The sequence below is a fragment of the Myotis yumanensis genome, unplaced genomic scaffold, assembly GCF_028538775.1.
Source record: "Myotis yumanensis isolate MYYU_CA2020_CCGP unplaced genomic scaffold, mMyoYum1.0.hap1 SCAF_7, whole genome shotgun sequence".
NCBI classification, from domain to species: Eukaryota; Metazoa; Chordata; class Mammalia; order Chiroptera; family Vespertilionidae; genus Myotis; species Myotis yumanensis.
This window is the reverse complement of record NW_027223758.1, coordinates 38,539,299-38,559,994: the sequence shown is the minus strand read 5'-3', so window position 1 is coordinate 38,559,994 and position 20,696 is coordinate 38,539,299. Positions and strand designations below refer to the sequence as shown.

General features: G+C 38.3%; 1 protein-coding gene and 1 pseudogene across 1 annotated transcript in view; both read right to left on the bottom strand.

The window, feature by feature from the left end:
* Nucleotides 1–20,696, bottom strand: part of CTNNBL1 (catenin beta like 1) — a 179,396-nt gene that overhangs the window by 59,292 nt on the left and 99,408 nt on the right. The window contains exon 11 of the mRNA XM_070420298.1: nt 4,746–4,927. Within this exon, the coding sequence (XP_070276399.1) occupies nt 4,746–4,927 (182 nt within the window). The remainder of the gene's footprint in view (nt 1–4,745; nt 4,928–20,696) is intronic.
* On the bottom strand, nt 2,440–3,857 carry LOC139013876 (large ribosomal subunit protein uL4 pseudogene; annotated as a pseudogene).

Sequence of the window (20,696 nt, the reverse complement as noted above, 5' to 3'; positions counted from 1 at the left end):
TTCTTTTCCTTCCCTACCCCAACTCACAAAAGAGGAACTAAATTACCAGCAATTCTAGGTTATAAGGACAGTTTTTGCTTCTTCCTTCCTCTCTAGTCACCTTAATCAAAAGTTCTCCTCTCTCAACCTCTTTGTTGGCTTTAGAAACACAGCTGCTTTTGTGCCACCCCACTATTTTGCTTCTAAACAAGCTTGGTAAAAGACCACTCACCACGGGTATGACTGACAACCATCAATCTGAACTGAAGTCCACTGCATTGATGTTAACCTTGCAGGGTTCTAAGGAGAGTTCCAAACCCATGTCTGTCCTCACTGAGCAGTCTTTTACGGAAAGTGGTGTTCATTCAGGTAGTCAATGAACATTTACTGTGCATCCAACATATGCCAAGCACCAGGCTGGGCCCTTGGACTTAGCGGTGAAAAGGCCACTTGTTCCAAAATCTTAAAGGCTATGAAGGCAAAGTCTGGAGACCAAAAGTACACTTAACAAGAAGCTCTATTCTAGTCCAGGATCTTATGATATGCCTCCTGAGAAAGTGACAGCAAAACCAAGGACCTGAAGGATGACTAAAACGCAGACAGAAAAAATTGTTACAGATTGAGGAAGGAGCATGATAGAAGCCTGGGGCCAGGAATGAGCTGCGCATGTCTATAAATACTCCTGCTAGCTGAGGCTCTTGTGCTCTAGCTTAGCATACAAAGCTGACCAGCACACAGAGAGTAAGCCAAAGGACAAGACAGAACAAAGAAATATTGCACAATGTGTCCTGCCCCGCTCTGCCTTTGTTTTCTACCTTCATGGCGTGAGTGAGGACCAGTCTGCCAGGAGAAGGAGCAGCTAGCTGGGACCTCCTGCGAGAGGTTCACTTCTTCTCTCTGGGTGCTGGTGTATTCAGGATGCAGAACTCATCCTCACCAGTCATTACGGTCCAAACATGCCCTCCAGCAGCTGGCTTACCAAGCCATTGCCCTCACTAATATAATGTTATCAAATTCCTAATGCGGTACTCTAGAGCAAATGTACTGCTACCAGCATTCAACCAGGCACATTCTTTCAAAAGGGAAACAGCTGCTCACTGAATCAGTCACTTCTCCTCTTCTCAGTACCATGCACACAGAGCAAGAGCCAGCTAAGGGCTCTTTCCTTCTCTTCCTTCAAGCATGCCCAAGATGCAGCGCCAGGTCTCTCACTAGAACCCAGTAGGTCAGCCACAGCACGGTCTTTGAGGAGCTTCCTGGATTACAGGACAAGACCGTAACAACAGGCAATAGGGCCCGTGCCTGAGAGTCTTAAGGTGCAGATATCAGAGTTTCTAGTTAACTAATCTAGTTTCCTCATTTTATGGACCAAGAAGGAAAATACAGTCTGGCAAAGTTAAATAAAGGGTCACACAGTTAGTTAGAACCACAGCCTGATTCATTTTTCAGTTGATTTCCTAAAAATAACCCCACAAAGGTACCACCATCTACTTGATAGGTTGTTAAGCCTAAATAAGAGAGCCCAGAGCACAGCCCTACTAGGACTGTGGCAGGTTTTCATGGAATGATGACTGTCTCCAAAATTTTCTCCTAGATCTCCAAGACCATCTATTCCCTCTCCCATGGCCTCATTTTGCTGAATTTTGATAGAAAAAAGGCCAGCAATAGGGCTGTTTACGGCTGATAAACATGTTTACGGCTGGTGATTGGTCAAAATCAATATGAGGTGAACTGAACTCTCTGCTTGTTCTAGATCTCTAGTTCACAGTTTTTTGCACTGCCAGTCCTCCCCTTGCCAGACTTACTGTTGTCTCTGGAGAGCTGATCTGATCAGAGACGTTATCATTGGAAGCTACTACTAAAGACAGTCATATCACTTTCCCTTAAGCCAGTGGTTCTCAACCTTCCTAATGCCACGACTCTTTAATACAGTTCCTCATGTTGTGGTGACCCCCAATTTCGTTGTTACAAATTGAACATAATTAAAGCAGTGATTAATCACAAAAACAATATGTAATTATATATGTGTTTTCCGATGGCCTTAGGCGACCCCTGTGAAAAGGTCGTTCGACCCCCAAAGGGGTCTCGACCCACAGGTTGAGAACCGCTGCCTTAAGCCATTTCAGTTGGAAAACACTAGGCCAAGTAAATTTGAGAAAGAAAACTTGTTTTTTAATTGTTTTATTGCTTAAAGTATTACAAAGAGTATTATATATGTCTCCTTTTTTTTCCCCCCCTTGACCTTCCCCTAGCCTCCCATACCCCCCAGTGTCTTGTGTCCATTGGTTATGCTTATATGCATGCATACAAGTCCTTCAATTGATCTCTTACCCATCCCCCCAACCCTCCCCGGCCTTCCCGCTGTAGTTTGACAGTCTGTTCGATGTTGCTCTGCCTCTGTATCTATTTTTGTTCATCAGTTTATAATGGTCTTAATTATCCATTTATTTTTATTTTTATTTTTTTATGTTTCTCATTGCCTTTGATCATTTTTATTCAAAATTAGCTGTCCAAAGTGATTTGACCGTTATGGAATAAACAAATGTAAGTTTATGCCACAGGCTTCTTTTCTTCTGTGGTGGGTTTCTTTTCTGCGGGCTTCTTCTCAGCTGCTGGTTTCTTGGTAGCTGCAGCCTTTTTCCCTACCAAAGGCTTCTGCTTCTTAAGGCCAATAGCCTTCTTTCCTTTCTTCCCTACCACAGGCTTCTTGCCTGGAACCCCCTTCTCATCTGATTTGGCTCCTAGTGCTGCTGCTGCTTTATCCACCCGAAGCTTGTGGTTATTGGCCCGATGAAGAATGGTGTTCCAGCGCATGGTCTTTGCATATGGGTTTAGCTTCAACATGATTCTCAGGTTTTTCAGTGGAGTCTTCTTCAGGACTCTGCGGTGAATCTTCTTGCGTGGTGCTCGGAGGGCTCTTTGGATCTCTGGGCTTTTCAAGATTCTGCTAAGGTCTGTATTGAGCATCTTGTGCATGGGAAGGTTGTAGTTACTCTTGAGGGAGGCAGCTCTACGCCAAGTGCCATACAGCTCATCTAACTTGCGGAAAGCACTTCCAGTCCAAATGCAGAAACGGCCCACATGCCCTCCAGGTGCAAGTTTCAAAATGTTCAGTTTGCTTACATTAAGCAGAGTAATTCCAGGGATGTTTCTGAAGGCTTTGATGATACCGTTGTCCTCATTATAGATGATACAAGGTCCCCTGCGCTGGATACGACGACTGTTTCTCATTTTGTCCTTGCCAGCCCTCATTCGCTGAGAGGCATAGACCTTTTTTATATCATTCCAGGCCTTAAGTTTCTTAAGAAGCAAAACAGCCTCCTTGGTTTTCTTGCAGCCTTCAACTTTATCTTCAACCACCAAAGGAAGTTCAGGAACTTCCTCAATATGGTGACCTTTAGACATGACCAGTGCTGGTAAGGCTGAGGCAGCAAGGGCAGAGCAGATGGCATATCGTTTCTGTGTTGTGTTTATTCTGCGGTGCCAACGGCGCCAGGTTTTGGTTGGTGCAAACATGCGGCCCCCACGACACATATTTCCAAAAGCACCCTGGCCAGAACGATGAGTTCCACCTCCTCGGACTCTGGGAATTTGAGCCACAGCTCTGCCAGTACCCCAGGACTCGGCACTGGTTTGATGACCTGCCAATTCACTGACAGCATAGGGCTGTCTGTTGTTTTTGCGCAAGTTGGTGTGAACAAAATTCACAATATCTGGTCGAATGGGAGCCTTGAACACAGCAGGCAAAGTGACATTTTTGCCAGATGTTTCCCCCTTTTCAGAGTACACAGATATCAGTGGACGAGCACACGCCATGGCGGGGAGAGGAGAAGGCCACACTCCTCTCTACCCGGCGGCTTCCACAGGAAAAGCGAGAAAGAAAACTTTTATCTAACAGAATGAGCAATGCAAAAGGTCCTTCAGATACCAACGCCAATTCTATTAATCACTATGAAAAAAAAATTACCCAAACTATGGGACAAATGTTAACTTTGACAAGACAACCAAATTAGTCAGCCAATCAGCTCCTCATAGCCCTCCTTGACTCTCCCCACACTTTAAAATAACCATCCAACCATGTGAATTCCCTAGTACAAGCGTCTGTTAGCCTCCAGCAGAACTGTCAATGCTCATAAATCCCCAGCCTTCCAGATTGTACTGCGGCTATTTATTGGGGGGAGGATGCAGCAGGCACTAGACAATAGCAGGAAGAGATTGGCCTAGCGGTAACTACTCTGGTTACAGCATCGCAATTCATGGCAGCATTTTGCTGGGAGTATGCACCATCAGGGAGGCGAAACATAAAAAGGGGAATCTGGGCTGTAAATAGTTTATTTCGGCAATTCCTGATGTTAGCCGAATCATACTTTAATACAGAAATACATGAAAGCACCACTCCGGAGGTGACATGTGTTGCCATCTCATTACTCTTTTCAAAAGGGTCTTCCATCAGAGAGACACCTCGCTACAAATTATAGTGAAGAAAACAAAACCTACATGCAGAGACTTATTAACAGGCCAGGAGGAAATGGAACAACCAGGATTCAAGCAAGTAGCGAACCAATGAACAAAGGCCATCAGAGATCGGGGGTCTCTGGGTTGCTTTTCTATGCATGGAAAATATAAAAAAATAGAAAAGAAGAAGGTAGTACTCTTCAGCTAAGAGTCTACTCCTCGAATGCACAACAGAGTTTTAAAAGTAGCTCTTTTTTCCACCATTTCTCTTAATGCACCTAAATTAGTCTGAGTTTTCCAGTGAATCCTACCTTCATGTTCCTTCTCAGTGGTTCCCACTTTCTTGATCTTCTTGGGAGATTTCATAAAGAGGGGAAAGATGGTTCGTAAGCCAAGAATGTCAACAAACTTATGGCAATTGTCTGTGCCCTCGGGCCCAATCATGGCATGGTCCAGCACTTTCAGGGCACTGCTCCTCGAAATCTTCTTTTCTCTGGGAACAAAAGAGGTTTCATAGAAAGCATTTCATAAGGATGTTCTAGTCTTAAAAAAAATGTGTTTTTACTATAGTACTCATTATCATGGGGGAAAAGATAAAGAAAAAAACAATTTAAATGTACACCAATAAGAAAATTATTACAGTATGGTACATCTACATGGAATACTACACACTTGTTAATAATTAGGAGAATCTGTAATATCATGAACAACTTTTTAAGGTCAGAATGATAAGCATAAAAGGTAATACATTAAAAATTATATATGAAGCCATTACCTCAATTATGTAAAAAATATGCATTAAAAAACTGGCAAAAATAGATCAAAATGCTAACAGAAATTATTTCAAGGTAACAAAATTATGGATCACTATTATTCCTTTTTCTTTCTTTATAACGGCATATGGTATGTAAATTATATATGTATCAATATATAATTCACAAATCATACAATTCAACCACTTAAAATGTACAATCAAATGGATTTTTATATACTAACTGCTATGTTCAACCATCACCAGTCAATTATAGAACATTTTCATTACCCTGACAGGAAATCCTCTACCCTTTAACTGTCACTCCCACTCCCCCAACCCCCACCCCCATCTCATCCCAGCCCTAAGCAACCACTAATCTATTTTCTGTCTCTATGGATTTACTTATTCTGGACATTTTAAGTAAATGGTATCATAAAATATGTGGACTTTTGTGACTGGCTTCATTCACCTAGCATAATATTCTCAAGGTTCATCCAGGTTGTAGCATGTATCAGTGCTTCATTCTTTTCTATGGCTGAATAATAGTTCATCGTATGGATATGCCAAAATTTGTCTAACCATTCATCCATTAATGGACCTTTGGGGTGCTTCTATCTTTTGTCTATTATGAATAATGCTACCAACATTTGTGTATAAGTTTTTGTATGGACATATGTTTTCATTACTCTTGCGTGTATATATACCTAGGAGTGGAATTGCTGGAGTATATGGTTAATTCTATGTTTAACTTTCTGAGGAACTGTCAAACTGTTTTCCAAAGTGGCTGAACTATTTTACATTTCTACCAGTAATGTACAATGTTCTGATTTCTTCACATCCGTGACAACACATATCAACGGACTTGTTGGTTCTAGCCATCCTTGTGTGTGTGAAGTGGTTTTGATTTGCAGTTCCCTCATAACTAATGATGTCAAGAATCTTTTCCTGTGCTTATTGGCCATTTGTATTCTTCTTTGGAGAAATGTCTATTCAGATTTTCTGCCTAATTTTTAATCAATTTAATCATCTTTATTACTGAGTTGTAAGAGTTCTTTATTCTGGATACAAGACCCTTAACTTATTTACAAGTATATTTCTTTTCACTCTAGGAACTGTCCTTTCACTTTCTTGATAATGTCTCTGAAGCACAAAAGTTTTTTAATTTTATGAAGCTCAAGTTACCTATTTTTTCTTTTGTTGCTCACGCTTTTCACATGACAAATCCAATGTCATGAAAATTTACATGTTTTCTCCAAAGAGTTTAATAGTTTTATTTCTTACATTTAGTCTGTGATTCATTTTGAGTTAATTTTTGTTTGTGGTGTGAGGTAAGGTTCCAACTTCATTCATTTACATGTGGCTATCCAATTGTCTGTTCCAGCACTATTGTTGAAGAGAATATTCTTTCCCCATTCAATGGTCTTGGTAGTCTTGTTGAAGTCAGCTGGCCATAGACAAATAGCTTTATTTTTGAATTCTCAATTATATTCTATTAATTTATGCCAGTACCACAATGTCTTAATTACCACTACTTTGTAGTTTTTAAAATTGGGTGCTTTTCTTTTTCAATATGGTTTGGTAATTTCTGGTCCCCTGCAATTCAAAACTAATTGTAAGATCAGCTTGTTAATTTCTACAATGGTCAATTGTGATTCTTATAGGGATTATGCTGAATTTTTAGATTACTTTGGGGAGTACTGTCAATTTAACAATATTACATCTTCTGGTCCATGAATATAAAATGCTTTTCTACTTATTTGATCTTCTTTAATCTCTTTCAACAATGTTTTATAGTTTTCAGAGCATAAATTTTATACTTCTTTTGTTAAATTTACTCCTTTGTATTTTATTCTTGATGCTATTATAAATGGAATTATTTTCTTAGTTTTACTTGTGGGTTGTTCATTACAAGTGTATAGAGATACAATTGATTTTTGTATATTAACCTTATATCCTGCAACCTTGCTAAACTTGTTTATTAGTTTCAATAAGTTTTTAGTGGATTCCTTAGGATTTTCTATATATAAGATCATGTCATTTGCAAACAGAAGTAGTTCTACTTCTTCCAAAAAAGCTCCCTTCTATTCCTAGTTTAAGTCTTTTTATCATGAAAGGTGTTGGATTTTTGTCAAATGTTTTTCTGCATCTTATTATTCCCTTTTTCTATTTTTCAGTATCTTTCATTTTCCATAATGAACATTCAATACTTTTTAGAATTAGAAAAGATAAACTATTTTCAAGAAAAAACAAAGGCAATTCCCCCACCCACCCACCCCTGAATCCATAGGTCACAGAATAATCCTGCCACTGGCTACTACTCTTAGAGATACTTCTCAAAGGATTATCATTTTCCATAACCTTACACTGTTTTCTTTAACACTCTATGAGGTAGAGGGCAGTAAGTCAGTCATTTCATATTTTAGTATAGCTGGTAAATCAACCAACCAAGCCAATATTCAATGTTCACTGAGCCCCTACTCAATATTGTGGTGAGCACAAGAGAAAAACAAAAATTAAGACATGGCTGCTGCTTTCAAAAACATTTAATCTACAAATATTGAATGGATACCTCTTTTGGGAATAGGACATATCAAGTCCCAGTTCTCATGAGCTTAATTCTTACTGCAGGAAACAAATGGAAAATCAAGATATTGATAGTGGTTAAGTGTCATGGAAATAAAGCAATGTGAAAGAATAACTGGAGAGGATTTTTAATTTAGGTAATTAAAGAAGGCCTCTTAACAGGTAACATTTGTATTGAGATCTGAGTGATGTGATGAGATGAATTTGTCATACATATTTTAGGGGCAAAACATTAAAAGCAGAAGGAACAGCCGATACAAACATCCTAAGGCAGAAATAAGCTGGCATGGCAAAAAACAACAACACACCAAAAACACACAAATAAACAACACTCAAAAGGCTGGAAGCTTGAAGAATACCAAGGAGCAGTGTTCTGCTTAGATCAGAGACAGAAACATGGGCCATGCCTTCTAGTCTTGTAGGACACAAGACAGCCTCCGACAAAAGAACTGATTCTAGGAGCTAAGAGACACTTGTACATGTTTGTTCTGAGACTATTATGTGTTATGAGGGAGGGAGGGAGGGAAGGAGGGAGGAAGGGAGAGAGAGGGAGGGAGAGAGAGAGAATTTGGGGGAATATGGGGAAAGACATACATATGCAAATATTTGAAAAGAGGTGAGAAAGTAAGAGGAGTAAGAGGCTACTCATTAGTAAAGAAAAGAGAGTCCATCAGCTTGAAAGAAAAGCCAGGGTAAAATTTTAAAAAATTATTATTTTTAATAATATTGCTAATGTAGACGGTCAGCTGGAGTGCTGGGGAGTCTCTCCCATTGGCCAAGTTGGCACAGGGGGAGGTTCTTACACCAAGTGTGCAAAAAGATGAATGGGTAGAACCCGAGTATACCAAAAGCTAGAAAGATGGATAGGGCCCCAGTATGCCAATATGAATAATTTAATCATATTTTTAGGGTGTTAAAAACCAATGGTAATGAAGAGACTAAAGATAAAAAAAAAAGGGGGGGGGAACTAATTGATAGAACTAGGCAACTGGTCAGTCAGGCAATGGAAGGCAAGCCTGGTAAAAAAGGTGGTAGTAACATAATCCAAAGATTCAATTTGGATTTCTTACATGAAAGCCAAAGAAAAGGAATCAGAAATAACATCCCTTTGAATAGTCTTTAGTAGAGGAAGCACTATGAAAATGCTGCACTATTAAAGTGTTAACAGTGCAATCCTGGGTCAGACAAGCCAGTCAGGATTGAGTCTCAATGAGTGAAGGAAGGAGAGTAGGTAAAAAGCTTTCCAACAGTACCTGTTGGTGGCAAGACCATCCTTATTTACCTGAGATGGTTCCATTTTTACCACTCAAAGTGCCACATCCCAGGAAATCCCTCAGTTCTAGGCAAACTGAGACAGTTCGGTCATCCCACTTGGTGCCAACCTCAAACACCAAGATGTATTGTGACTATTCCTACCCTTATTCCCCTTGCTGTGGGACCAATCAAAGCAATCCATAGATACTCACTTATGACATTCAATCCAACTACTGAGTTTAAAAGAAAAAAGAGGCTACTGCTAAGCACCTGCCTTCGTGCAACAGGCACTACACTAGCGGTTGAGAATTATAAGCTCCCTGTCTTTAAGCAATTAAAGGACAGATAAATAAAAATAATTTCAAAAGCTTGAAGCAGTGAAATTAAGTCCAAGGAGGTGGGAGGTGGAGATAGTTAACTTTATCAGGGAGAAGTTAGTGAATGTGTCCAAATGGAAGGTGATATCTGAACAGAGTCTGAAGAATGAGTATTTGCCAGGCAGAGAAGAGAGAGCAATGACATTGGTGGCAGTGGTGGGTATACAGCATCTGCAAAAGGTACAGAAGGCCTGTAAGAGCATGCCACCTGAGGGAACTAGAAGTCGTTTTGAATGACCACTGGTGGAAGACGACTGAGGCGGTGGGCAGGAACTAGATGTGCTACCAGGAACCTGGGCTCCACGCCACACATGTTGAGAAGCCATGAAATGTTTAAGAAAAGGAGGGCATTAGATAGATACATTTCTGATAGCTTTATCTGGCTGCAGTGTGATAAAGGGATGTAGAGCTTTGGGTAGGGAGGACAGTAACAACAGGGTAAGTGAAAAATGACAAAGGGCCCAGCCAGCGTGGCTCAGTGGTTGAGCATCGACACATGAAAAAAGAAGTCACTGGTTCGATTCCCAGTCAGGGCACATGCCCTGGTTTCGGGCTTGATCCCCACCCAGTAGGGGGCATGCAGGAAAAAGCTGACCAATGATTTTTCTCTCTCATCGATGTTTCTATTTCTTTTTTCCTCTCACTTCACCTCTTTCTAAAGATCAATGAAAACATATTTAAAACAATGACAAAGGTTCTGACAATGGCCAGGGAATAAAAAAGGCATATTTGTGAAACATAAAGCCTTAAATATCAGGAGCAGAGTAAACAGGCTCCAAATTCAGCAGGTTCGGTTTTTTGCATCAAAATGAAATTCTAAGAGAAAACTAGACAAAAATATTTATTTGCTTTTACTGCAGCTGGACTTTAGCAATCTACTTTATAAACTTGAATTTACAAAGGTTATGACTAGGACAGATAATCATGTAAGCAGAAATTAGGAAACTAAGTTACAATATCCTTATTGTTTAGACACTCAGGAAAAGGCCTCTTGAAATGAATGAGGCCATGTAACAGGGCACCTTCAGTTACCATTCAGCATACATTCAAACCATTTCAAAAATAACATGCAATTGTTTGAAATCCTGAAGGCAAAGAACTCTGGTTTAGTCAAGTCTTTTTTTCTTGCCTAAGCAAATTTAACAAACAAAAGATTTTAAAAGCAAAACCCTTCTTCAGATAGGCAGTGTAAGACACGTTTAAAGGGGGGCAGTAATTGCATATTGATCACCATTTAGGCAAGCTGCATGGAGGTGAACTTTGGAATATTCATTGGGCTTAAATTCAGGCTTTTAGCAATCAATAGCTGTTTGGCCTGACTTTCTTGGGTTGACTTTATTTGAAATATTTATTCTGCTGGAGGACAAGTAGTTTATCTTAGTCTTGTCTGGGTTCATCAGGTTGTCGATCATGCCAGGACCAATGTGAATGCAAAAGCCTCCATAAATGTGGATGGTTGTGGGAAATAACTGGGAGCCATCTACTGCTCCCTATTCTGAAAAAGTGAACCTTCTGATGATGAGGAGGGGTGGGAGAGGGAAGTTAGCTTATTCTTCTATATTATACAAAAAACACTTTTGCAATGAACATGCATTCTGAGTGTAATTTTTTGTTCATTTGTTCTTTTATCAAATATTTACGAGGTACTTAACATGTGCCAGATATTAAGTTGAGGATGTAGAGACAGCCACAGCTCACACTTCTGAGGAGCCCAGTTCACAGGGGAGACAGATATGCAGACAATAAATATGCTGAGAGTAGCTAAGTATTACAGTGAGGTGTATAAAAAGTAGAATGTGAATACCGGAAGGGGGGCTGACTATCTCTGAGTCAAGGAGGCCTCATAAGGAGATGATGCCTGAACCATGCTTCACTGAATGTCTTTCCTGTACAAGCAAAAAGGAAAAAGGTATTTCAAGCAAAAGGAAACAACTGCACATGCAAAGACATGAGTAAGCATGGAACATTCAGGGAAGTGGTGCATGGTACTACTTGAATAGAAAGAGCAAGAGGGCAGCAACAAAGCATGGGACCTGCTGATCTTGTGTATTGGAAAGATTACACTTGCCACAGTGAGTTGAGTTGGACAATATTGGGGCGGGGAGGGATCCCAGGGAAGCAGAAGAAAGGGAGAACATATATAAGAGGCAGAGAGACTGGTAAAAAAAGGCAAAGTGATAGTAGACTAGGAATGAAAAGTACTGAGTTCAGATTGAACCTGAGGTGCCTATGAGACATGACAACAATGTCCAACTTTTTCTTATGAGTCTTAAGTCTAGGAATGAGATTAAAAATAGGGGGAAATTTGGAAGAATCATTAAATTTATGGGGAGTAACTGAATCAATGGTATGAATAAGACCACTCTAAAAGGGTACAGAAAACATGTACAAAAGAGGAATGGAACCCTGGAGGAAATTTATTTGAAGGACAAAAGACACAGTGAAGCATAAACTAATCCTGACAAGAAACTTGGATAATGCCATAAGATCATTGTTGCTTGCTTTCCAATGTACATGATAAAGTTCATTGCCTTTTAGCTTCCAAAGTATAAGATCACTTTCTAGGATCCAGGATTTCTATGAATTAAGTAAGATAGCTTCAAACTATGGTGTCTAAAGAACACAGGTGCTCTGAGAGATGCTAAGGGATATTCCACCATTAAATAGAATAATGGTGGTCTTCTATGTTGCCGGACACAATTTTTCAATTTTTAATTCCTATTCCCATCCATTTTTTAAAAACTGCTGGTACCAATTACTACTTGACTTATCTATGCCAGGAAACAAAACAAGTATGTATAAAACAGAGGTTAAATTTTTTGTTTCTAGGGCTAGATATGCAGAAAAAACACTCACTAAGTCAACAGTAAAGTAAGACAAACAATCAATGACCAAAAATAAAGAACTCTAGAGAGCACGGGTTGGCAAGCTTTATGTAAAAGGCCAAAGTATTTTAGATTTCACAGGCTATACAGTCTCTGTGGCACCTTTCTCTTTGTGTGTGTAAGTTTTTATACAAGGGTGGGCAAAAGTAGGCTTACATTTGTAGGCTTGTATTATTATTAATTATTGTATTATTTATTTGTATTATAGTTATCCACCCTATATATGAATTAAAACCTTTAAGATATAAAAACCATTCTTAGCTTGCAGGCCATAGAGAAGCAGGACTCAGCCAGATTTGGCCCACAGGCCTTGGATGGTTTCTAGGCCTTTATTAGTTGCCAACCCCTAATAAAGAGGATAAACAAAGCCCAAATTAGGTTATTTAAAAAGACCAATAAAATTTAGAAATCTTTACCAACAGTGATCGAGAAAAAAAGAAAAGGAACAAATAAGCAATAATGGAAATGAATAGAAGGAGAGAAAACTACACATACAGCGAACATTAAGAACAATTGCCAAAACTTGAAAAATACAGGAGACAGACAAATTCCTAGGAATACTGGCATGTAAATTTCCCTACTTGATTCAAGAAAAATGAAGAAGATTTTCTAAATGGATCTATAACCATTCAAAAACCAGAATTAATACTTAAAAAATCTCCTCTTAAAGAAAATGCACTATTAAGTTCTACCAAACATTCAAGAGGGAAATAATTCCAGTTTTACCCAAACGCCTAAAGAAAACAGAAAAATAAGGAACACTATTCAATTAATTTAATAAAGCTTACAAACAAACAAATAAAATGCTCTGATACCAAAATCTTTTAGAAAGTAAAATTACAGGCCAATCTCATGCCTAAATATAGATATAAAATTTATAAATAAAATACAGAATCCTAGAAAACATATAAAAAGATGGGCTTATCCCAGGAATGCAAGGTTAATTCAACATCAGAAAATCCATTAATGCAATTTTCACTTAAAAAAAAATCTCAATAAATACATAAATATTTGATAATATGATAGATTAAATCCATGATATGAGAAAGAGAAAAAATGTTCTTAATCTGATAAGTGCTATCAACAAAAATTTTGCATTCCTTTAACACCAGGGGAAGACAAGTTTGCCCTTTATCACTACTCCTATTCAATACTCCACTAGAGGCCATTGCTAGTAAAATTTAAACATATGCAAATTAACAAATTATTAAAATGAAATGTGACAAAAAGTAATCTAGTTCCCAACTATTCCCTAAAAGAGGCATAAAACTGATACTTGCTACTAAAAGTTTAACAACTAGCTCGCCAGGAAAAAAGTGCTGATTTGTTGTTTGCCAATTTACATGGTGTAAATACTCCCACCATAACTGATTTCAAGTTACCAACGTGATATTACTAAACACAATACTGGAAAGAGATGTGTACAATCAGCTCTCATGAGTTATATGAGCCAGCTCAAACACCTCACTGCTTATACATCCCTCCTCCTGACATCAGAGTTGGCCATGTGACTTTTTATGGCCAATAAAATGTGAGTGTAAGTAATATATGTGTTTTTAGAGGGGACGTTTTAATACTCAGCGAATCATTTAGTCTTCTTTCTCTGCCATTAGAGAGGCATGTCCCAGTAAACACTGCTCCTTCAGCCTGAATCCCAAAATAAGATATGGAGCAGAGCTTCAGGTGGCCAGTGATGAATGCATCAGAGTAAAAACTAAACATTTGTCATTGAAAGTCCTTTAGATGTTGGGGGTGTTATCCCAACAAAACCCAACTGACACATTACATAGCAAAGTTGCTTAATAAAAGATCAATACACAAAAGTTAGTTGCATTACTATTCATTAGCAATAAATAGTCAGAAAAATAGTTTAGAAAGTATTTTTAGAAGTATATAATATATTGCTGGACTTCCACTTTGGGGCTAATGGATTTATATACCCTCCTATTCCTAAAAAAATGAACAAACAGGAGGACAAAAGATACAAAACAATAATTTTCAGACACCTAGCATCAGGCAGCACAGTACAGTGATTCCAGGGAGAGGGAAACACATGAAATGGCTCAATTGCTTGAAGAGAGTTTCTAGGCTCAGGACAGGGGAGAGCCTGGGGAGACCAAGGTGGCCATTTGCACAGGACAGAGTATCAGAACCAAGAGCTCTACAGAGGGTCCCCTTCAAGTGGTCAGTTGAATACTGGTTAGAACATGCATGTGAGGAAACTAAGGCTGAAAGAAGGGGAAACAATCCCTAGAGCTCACTGAAGGCTAAGAATGTTTTGTGTTCCCAGCAGTTGCAGTGGGAAAACCTTGTGAACTCTGTTTGTCAGGGAGAGTACTCAGTAGGGTATTGCTTCAGTCATGGGGCAAAATTGGCCATAGACTCAATTTGGAACTCAAAACTAGTTCAAACTAGTTTAACTACATCTTGGAACAAATCTCAATAATATTTATAAGGATACAAAAAAAATCCAGCATCCAAGATAAAATTAATAATAACTGAATTTCAGTAAAAAATTATCAGGCATTCAATGGGGGAGGAAAATATTACCCATAAAGAAGGAAACAAATCATTAGTAAAAATAACATGGATAACAGAAGATAAGAACATTAAAACCGTTATTACAACCACATTTGATATGTTCAAGAAGGTAAAGAAAAGCTTCATTCAGCATGTTAACTGGAAACCGGGAATATATAAAAAGACCCAAGTTGAACATCTCGAGAAGAAAAACATAATGTTCTGATGAAAAATACACGGAGTGAAATTAATTGCAGATTACACATTGCAGAAGAAAAGAGTGAGTTTGAATATACAACAATAGAAACAGAAAGAAAAAAGGCTGAAGAAAATTAATAGATCACCCGTAAGCTATGGTTGGACAATTTCAAATAGCCTCATACACATGTAATTGAAATTCCTGGAAGGAGGATGGGGGCAGAAAATATATTTGAAAAATTTCCACATATGATGAAAACTATAAACCTACAGATCCAAGAAGCTCAATAACAAACCCCAAACATAATAGACATGAAGATAACTACATCAGGTATCACATCATAAAACTATTCAAAATCAATAATAAAGAGAAAATTCCAAAAACATCTGGGGAAAAGGGGGGCATATTACATACGGGAGAACAAATATAAAAGTAACAGCAGACTTCTGATCGCAAACTAAGCAATCCAGACGACAGTGGAGTAACACTGAAAGAATAATGAAAGGGGGAAAAACCCCTATCAACCTAGAATGCTGTACCTGGTAAAAATATTGTTCAAAGATGAAGGCAAATTCTTTTTCAGACACAAACAAGCTGACAGAAGTCATCACCAATTTCATACAAGACAAGCTGACAAATTTCATATAAGAAATGTTGAAGGGAATAATTTGGGAAGAAGAAAACTGATACCAGATGGAAATCTGAATCTACACAAAGGCGTGAAGAGCACTGGCAATGGCAAATATCTAGGTCCACATAAAAAAACTTTTTCTTAAAAGAAATATTTAAAAGTTAACTCACCACTTAAACAAAAAGAACAATAGATAAAGAGATTTATAGCATACATAAAAGTAAAATGTATGACAACTGCAACACAAAGACCAGCAAGGAGAAATGGAAATTTATTGTTGTGAGGTTCTTACACTATAGATGAAATGGTATAATACTACTTGAAGACAGACTGTTATAAGTTAAAGATGCATGCTATAAGCCTTAAAACAACCACTAAAAAGTCAAAGAGAAAGAGCTGAATAAGTCCCCTAAGAAATAAACATGGAATAAAAAATATTGTGAAACTCATCAAATTGTATACTTTAACACTGGAATGATGACTAGCAATGCAGCCTGATGGAAGGACTCAGACAGGTCCAACACCATATCCTGCCAGGTTACCTTGCTTCAGTATAATCTGCCTTCTCAGCCATAGCATTTCCTCATTTATGAAGAGGTAACACCAGCCTAGAGAGACGTTGGATTATTTGTGTTTTTGAAGCATTTTTCTGGTTCTTAGAGAACAGGTGCAAACTACTATACTCATCTAAGAGAGAATGCTAATATTCAGTAAGTGGGGAAAGGGATGCTTGTTGGACAAACAACAAGCAAGATCTACGTGTGCAGCTTGGAGCACAGACTGTATAGAGCCCCATCAGGAAGCACAGCTGACTTCTAAAAGATTTGCATTATTATTCTGCTTTTGCAGTGCAATCCTGAAAACTGAATGTCAGAATAAAAGGCTCTAGCTCTTAAAAACAATAACAACAAAACCCTGTAAAGAACCACAAGAATAAAAATGCAATAGAGTTTGTACCTTCATATGTTCATTATGAGCAAAACCACTACAGAAGGTAAAATCCAAGGGAATGAAATGTCAAGGTTAAAAAAAAAAATCCCCAGCTCTAACCGGTTTGGCTCAGTGGATAGAGCATCAGCCTGTGGACCAAAGGGGGCCAGGTTCGATTCCGGTCAAGTGCATGTACCTTGGTTGCAGGCTCCTCCCCAGCCAGGACTCTGGACAGGGCTCCTGGAGGAGGCAACCAATCGATGTGTTTTTCTCACATCGATGTTTTTTGTCTTTCCCTCTCTCTTCCACTCTCCCTAAAAATCAATGGAAAAATATCCTCAGGTGAGGATTAAAAAAAAACACACGAAAATTCCCCAGTCTGCATTACCTACCTATGTTGTGGTACAAGCTCATAGCCCAGAATTGGGCCTGCAAACTTACTTTGCAGATGGTATCCCATACTATTTTATTTGTTTCCTTTGTCAGAGACACTTTTCTTTAGCTCAAAGAAAATCTTACTGAAAACCCTCAGAGGAAAAAAAAAATTGGTGGTTCCTGAAATGAATGTGTCTATGTACCCCTCTCTCCCTCTCTCTTTTGCCTATACAGTTAATAACCAAGATAGGTTCACTGTATTTCTGCTATACAATCCCAAGCTGCATTTGTACATATCCCTTGGGACCAAGGTGGTCTCTTCTCTTTCTAACTGGAACAGGGTTTTACAACAGAAGTAATAAGTTTCACGTCAACATTTCAAGGAAACTGACAATGTAATTCTTGTGTCTCCCACTGGCTTTGTTTCTTAAAGAACAATGAACCATTTGATACAAGGACATACAGTTAAAAAGTGCTTTGTGGTGGCAAGAAGTAAATTATGTGGAGAACAGGCTATAATTAAACCTGATATATTGGAATCTTGTATTTGCAGCAGCCATGTTACCAGAGAGACATCTGTTACCAGGAACATGGAAATGGCAAACGAGTCTAAATCCAGGGGACAATGAGGGCATTTTGGTAGCTCAGCCCTCATTTCCTGCTAAATGCTAAAATGGCCACTCTCCTATAACAGCAATTTTCAACCTTTTTCATCTCATAAATTACTAAATTCTGTGGCACACCAGAAATGTATTTTTTGACAATCTGACAAAAATAAGATATCTCAGCTTCATTCACACCAGACAGCTATTGTTGTGTTGGCTATTGTCATTTTTATTTGACCATCTAAGGGAAAAGAGGTCAGTGCCCCTGACTAATCAGGTATTACATGTTTTAAAATTTCTTGCAGCAAACTAGTTGAGAGTTGCTACCCTGTAAGTATAATTTAGTCTTATTTCTATGAGTTGTACTCTCTGAATCTAATCACTGTTAAACTGCACAGTAAATTGTGACTTTCTTAAATTTTATTTTTCTCTCAGCTAACCCGGACTACAAAACCACCACTTGATTTACAGTCATATCTTAACTGTTCTGCTGCTGGCCAAGGGCCATCCAAACACACTCTCTGTACCCTAAGTCTTGACTCTCAAATCAAAAGAATTAGGTCAACCTCCCTGACACATAAGGAGCAGTACTTTCTCCATCAGAAACTCCGGTTCTCTCTTCCTTTCAGTATATAGCCCTACACTGACCAAAAGATTCTGCACCTCCCATTCTCACCTCATCTTTTCCCTTTCTTTGTTGAAACACTATGGTCAAATAAATAATTCCCTTTTGGGAGGTTCCTATACTCTAGGATGGGTACCTACTAATTTTTTCATAGCATGAGTTCCATTTCTAAATTGCACCTCAACAATCTTTTCTTTTTTCCCCAAATGTCTTCATCTGTCCTTTGGCAGAGAGAGAAAAAACAAACAAAACAAAACACAATAGCTTTTTCCCCTTTATTGATTCTGTCAAACACTGTGAAATCCAGACACTCTTAACACAGGAATGAAAAAAGTCACCTGACAACTAAACTAACACCTAGGTGGCAGGGTAAATAGAGGGGAAAGGCTGTGAAGTAAGGGCACAGAAGTACTAGGCCCCCAAACAGGCCCTAGAAACAAAAGCTGAGAGACTACAAATCCATGAAGGACTTCTTTGAACCCTGAGTGCAAAGGTTACACACAAGACATTAACACCTAAACCATAGCCCTGAAATACCTAGGAGGATCATGGAGGCAGAGAGCTAAGAGGTTCACGTGTCCCAAAGGGAAACAAACCGAAGTGTGGCCACTTGGTTGGCTGCTGTTCCACAGCCTAGCGTGGGCACAGACCAAATAGGGCAGTGAGCCCAGGACTAGAGCCGATGCCTGATCTTCCCCCGAGCCTTGAAGATCACAGTCAGCCTATGACCTGTTTTGTGTTCTTCATGCATTAAAAAGTTTGACAGGAAAAAACAGGACTAAATATCTTCAGACAAGAGATTGAGTTCTCAGCTTTATGGCTTTTAATAAGTCACTCCTCATTCTTTAAGTCTATCTATAAGATTTACCAGAAATTCTATGACTCAATGATTCTAAACAGCAAAAATGTTTCTCAGATTTTCCTCAGAAAATATGTGCTGGGTACCTAACGTGTATATGTTGCTAGGTACAGAGATACAAGAGGAAGAAAAGCTGATCTCTGCTCTCAAGAGTCTTACAGTATAGTCAGAGACAAACAGATGTTTACCACAGAGATAAGCAAAAGATGCTAGAACCTAATCCTCGAAATCTAGGAATGGTGAAGTAAGGATAGGACTAGGGGAAGTGACATACGGGCAGAGGCTTCTTAAAGAAGTTTAGCCTAAACATTAAGGGTGAGTCACCCAGAGGAAATAACGAAATGTGTTCAGGAGTCTAAATTAGTTTAGTTTAGAGAGTAGAATGTGAACATGTGGAAAAGGGAGATGAGAAGACCATAGGAGAACTAGGCAGAGCTCAGATGCTGAAGGGACATGATACCACGTCAAATGTTCATAGACAAAGAAGTAAAGTCATTTTTTTAAAAAGTCAATTTCACTAACAGAAAAGAAATAGGAAGAATAATTTCCATAGTTCCACAGAAAAAGGAAAATGAGGAAAGAACTAAAATACAAGGCAAACAAAATAAAACCATCAAGGAAACCATTGGAACAAAATAAACTGACAAGAAAAAGGCCAAACATAAGAAACACATTATATTCAAATGTCCATGGAATAATTACAAAAAATAACCATCTATAAGACCACGAAGTCTCAAATTCAGAGAAGTAGGTATTTTTCAGCCTATATTTTGTTAATATAACAAGAAAACAAAACTTTAACACTTGGAAATATGTGATGAAGCTGAGCAATTGTAAGAGAACATTTTTAACCTTAAATATCTTTATTTTTAAATAAGAGAATTATTTTGAAAAGCATTAGCTGTTCAACTCAGAGCTTTTTTAAAAAAGGAAGCACAGTAAGTGAAAAGTAGCAAGAAAAGGAAAAAAATAGAAAAGAAAGGCAGAGGAGAAAAAAAAAAAGCCTGAAAAGGCAAAAAGTACACAAACATACCACCAAACCAAAAGCTAAAACAATCCAAATCCCAATCACTTGTCACAAATCTGAATGAGAAAAAAGGCAGAGAAATTTAAATACATAACATTGGCAATTATAAAAGGGACAAAAGAAAACAAAAAGATAAAATGAAATAAAAGAAATGGAAAAGAATTATAATACAAGGACAATTTATATTAATAAACTTGAAAGTCTGTATGAAATTGAAAAATTTCTAGAAAACTATAAAATATCAAATTATGTTAAGAAAAATTAGCCGAAACCGGTTTGGCTCAGTGGATAGAGCGTCGGCCTGCGGACTGAGGGGTCCCGGGTTCGATTCCGGTCGAGGGCATGTACCTGGGTTGCGGGCATATCCCCGGTGGGGGATGTGCAGGAGGCAGCTGATTGATGATTCTCACTCATCAATGTTTCTAACTCTCTCTATCTCTCTCCCTTCCTCTCTGTGAAAAATCAATAAAATATATTTAAAAAAAAAAAAAAAAAAGAAAAATTAGAACACAGATAAAATAAATAAAAACCTAAATAAATGATGAAATATATCATGTCCATGGATTGGAAAACAATATTACAAAGATGTCCATTCTTCCCAAAATAATCTATAGATTCAATGCAATTCCAATAAAAAT